This window comes from Penaeus vannamei, chromosome 33 (assembly GCF_042767895.1).
Source record: "Penaeus vannamei isolate JL-2024 chromosome 33, ASM4276789v1, whole genome shotgun sequence".
Lineage (NCBI taxonomy): Eukaryota > Metazoa > Arthropoda > Malacostraca > Decapoda > Penaeidae > Penaeus > Penaeus vannamei.
The window spans coordinates 12,342,126-12,345,751 of record NC_091581.1 but is presented as its reverse complement, the minus strand read 5'-3'; the positions used below and the strand labels follow the sequence as shown (position 1 = coordinate 12,345,751).

At 41.2% G+C, this 3,626-nt stretch overlaps 1 protein-coding gene across 3 annotated transcripts in view; it reads right to left on the bottom strand.

The window, feature by feature from the left end:
• Nucleotides 1-1,022: 1,022 nt before the first annotated feature.
• LOC138867913 (uncharacterized) overlaps nucleotides 1,023-3,626 on the bottom strand; it is a 737,042-nt gene continuing 734,438 nt past the window's right edge. For 2 of the 3 annotated variants that reach the window (XM_070144997.1, XM_070144999.1), the window contains exon 15: nucleotides 1,023-1,834. In XM_070144997.1, coding sequence (XP_070001098.1) covers nucleotides 1,559-1,834 — 276 coding nt within the window. In that variant the 3' untranslated portion in view covers nucleotides 1,023-1,558. The remainder of the gene's footprint in view (nucleotides 1,835-3,626) is intronic. The other variant, XM_070144998.1, reaches the window with a different exon arrangement.

The following is a 3,626-nucleotide window of genomic DNA, read 5'->3' as shown; positions in this document are numbered from 1 at the left end:
TTTTTGTATAAAAAGATAATAGAGGTTGAGTATAGTGACTTGACTTCGTTAGGACTATGAGTAAAGATGTGGAGAAGGCTAAAAGACGCTTATAGTAATGGTGAGAGAGGATGGAGGGGTTTTGAGTGTGCCACAAAGGTCGATGGACGGTATGAAAAGAAAATGAAAAAGCTCCATCTGAGAATAGGAAGAATTTATCCTTTAAGGACTAGGTTTCAATCGCTGCGATACATAAGGGCATATAAGGTAGTGAGGGCTGCCAAAGCTTAAAACAGCAGTGCCGGGTATTGCTGATATATATTGTTATTCAATGTTGAAAGAAATAAGTAGTGCCACTTTCACGTCCAAAATACAGGACATCCGTTGCAGGTGGAGAGAGAGACAGCAAATATATAAAGCAAATGTAATGGGTTTAAGCAAAATCCCGGAAACAGAAACCCAAAAAACGAAAAATTTGCAACGGCAGGGGAAAAGCTGTGCATATACAGGATATCATAGAAAGTTTCACCCAGGACTTTACCGCGCGGGTCTGCTGGGACGTACGAATTGTTGCTGGTGAGGGGAACGGTAGGAGGACGTCGAGAGAGAGAAAGGCTGTGAAGTTTGTGGAAGCCGAGGAGGACTTTTGCGTCGGTGCTTCCCCACTGAGGTACAAGGGGCAGGGGAGGGCGACTAGCTGTCTGTGCACTGCAAAGGGAAGCTTCGGTTCGGGATGTAATGCAGGGAGGGAAAAATCCTACGATATCTGGGGAAGGAGGTGGGGGTGGGTGGTAGGGGACAGGGATGGAAGGGATTTAGGTAGGAGCTTCAGCATGTGGATTTTTCTTTTCTTTTTTAGGTGTGAAATTTCAAGCAAGGGAATTATCGGGAATTCTACCGAGAGAGATATACGAGCCAGACAATCCTCTAGAAACATATATCTACCGTCCGCTTAGCCATTTTACAGCGTTTCTCTTGCCGTTCCTAACTGCGAGGATGGAGTGACTCATCCCGCAAAAGATGTTCACTATTTATCCATTCTCTTTGTCTTTACTTTGCTTCTTTTCCAGGATAAATAGCGTCCAACCTTCCTGACTGAGAGGACGCGATGACAGCCCGCGCCTTTCCGCTCGAACGGGTTTGTTACGCATCCCTGTCACTTTCAGCAGGAAACTCTTGTCCCGTCACCAGCATGTGTTACGTCCGTGCGTTAAATCCCGTCGCTTTTCGTGTTATGAAGTCGTATCATGTTTGGCACTCAGTCCCATACTTGAGACAGTCTGCGTCTCCAGTCCTGGATCAAAGCACTTGTGGATCTGACAAAGTGATGTAAAAATATAGCGTATGGTTAAATGAACTTGAAATATTATTATACACTGTCACACACCTCACTACAGACTAATATGTCCTCTAGAGAACTTATCAAAAATACTATGCTTTTAAAAGACTGCCTCGTTACAAGACACGGCTGCTTCTTTCATCATGGTTTCAAAGAGTTTGTTAAGTCCAGGATAATAACTTGGCGTGTTTGTGCGTGTCACACTGTAAAATCTTTCTCACGAGTGTCTTAACATGACTGTCAGGTGGTATGCAAGGCTCTTGCGGGCGCCACCAGCACGACCAGGTGTCCCAGGGTCAGCACGTAAGCAGTCAGCATCGTCAGGAGCGTCATGAACAGGGTCGAACCGGGGCTGACGCGGAGGAACTCGGCGGAGGAGGAGGCAGTGTGGGCCTCGGGGATGCTCACGTCGACGTCGGCCAGGATGAACATGGAGAGGTAGGTGTCGGTGAGGATGTCCACGTGGCGCATGTTGATCTTGTCCGCCAGCTTCTGCAGCGGGCCAGCGCACTCCTCCTGCGGGACACACGCACGCATGCGCAAGGGTTAGTGCCGGCCTCGGGAAATGTGCCTGATTCCAGGGAAATGTTAACTCGTGGAAGTGAATCAAGGGGAATGTTCTATGAAATGCAAACAATTTTCATGGGTAAAAACTATATTCTCAACATTCGTGGATGCTTAGTATCTGAAGTGACCGTGACTGAAGGGGGGGAAAGTAATGGGAATATAGCATGCTTCGCAGAAAAGGCTACATTGGCAATATACATTGTATTCTAAAAGAAAAATCTAAAACATCTTCTTAAGATTCAACACTATGTGCCGTTTGATTATTCGAACGCAAGACTAGCACCACAAGTTTAAATTTAATAACTTTAAGAAAGTTCAAATTTTCCAGTGGTAAGACGATTAGATCTACCCACAGGGGAATATAAAGAAGGCTGTTAATTTCAATGAATTATGAGGTCAATGGCTCAAAAAACGCACATCAAAATCTATTCCAAGACTTAGACCTAGTGTTAGCAGTCTAGGCAAAGGGACTACAATATACTTTTCAGTTAAAAAAAAGATGACTGGTGGGATTTTTAACCATGAATTACACATGACAAGAAAACTAAAAAACTCGTGAGGTGACTTACCTCGGTGCCAACCAAAGCCGGAACAAAGAGGCAAGAATACGACATGCGAAACAGGTTAAGTTAGGTGCATCACGCAGTTTGTGCAATGGACATGAACGCAACATCAGTTTGATAAGTGCAACACTCAATTCATATTGTTATTCGTCATGCCCGGAAAGTGAAAATCAAGTTACACAAAACTTTATAATACACTGAACAAAATGTAATTCTCACGTTGTATCAGAAATATATGCTCACACACACATGCATACATACATACATACATACAGGCATATATATACACACAGAGAGACACAAAGCCACACACACACACACACACACACACACACACACACACACACACACACACACACACACACATATATATATATATATATATATATATATATATATATATATATATATATATATATATATATATATATATATATATATATTTATATGTGCACACATTCAAACAAACATTCACATATACATACACTCATATATATATATATATATATATATATATATATATATATATATATATATATATATATATATATATATATATATATATATATATATATATATATATATATATATATATATATATATATATATATATATATATATATATATATATATATATATATATATATATATATATATATATATATATATATATGTGTGTGTGTGTGTGTGTGTGTGTGTGTGTGTGTGTGTGTGTGTGTGTGTGTGTGTGTGTGTGTGTGTGTGTGTGTGAATGCATACACACATACACGCATATATATGCACGTATGAATCTACATCTATCTATCTATCCATCTATCTATCAATGTATCTATCCATCTATCTATATATCTACTTATATCCATAGCTACATTGTTCATCAAAGCGACCGATTCCTTGAACACACTGGAACCCCAGGAAGCATAAAATGTCGGTTCCTCCACTAAGGAAACCACGCCGCCCTCAGGTCCTCTCGGAGCCGGCAATCTTGGGGCGGAAGCCTCGCGGAAGCCAGGCATTAGAATCGGTGTCAGTTAAATGAAGTGTAATGACCTTGGGAGCTATCACGAGGTCTTCCATTCATGCTTTGATCTCACGAGGTAACAACTCTCTTTCTCTCTCTCTTTCTCTCTCTCTCTCTCTCTCTCTCTCTCTCTCTCTCTCTCTCTCTCTCTCTCTCT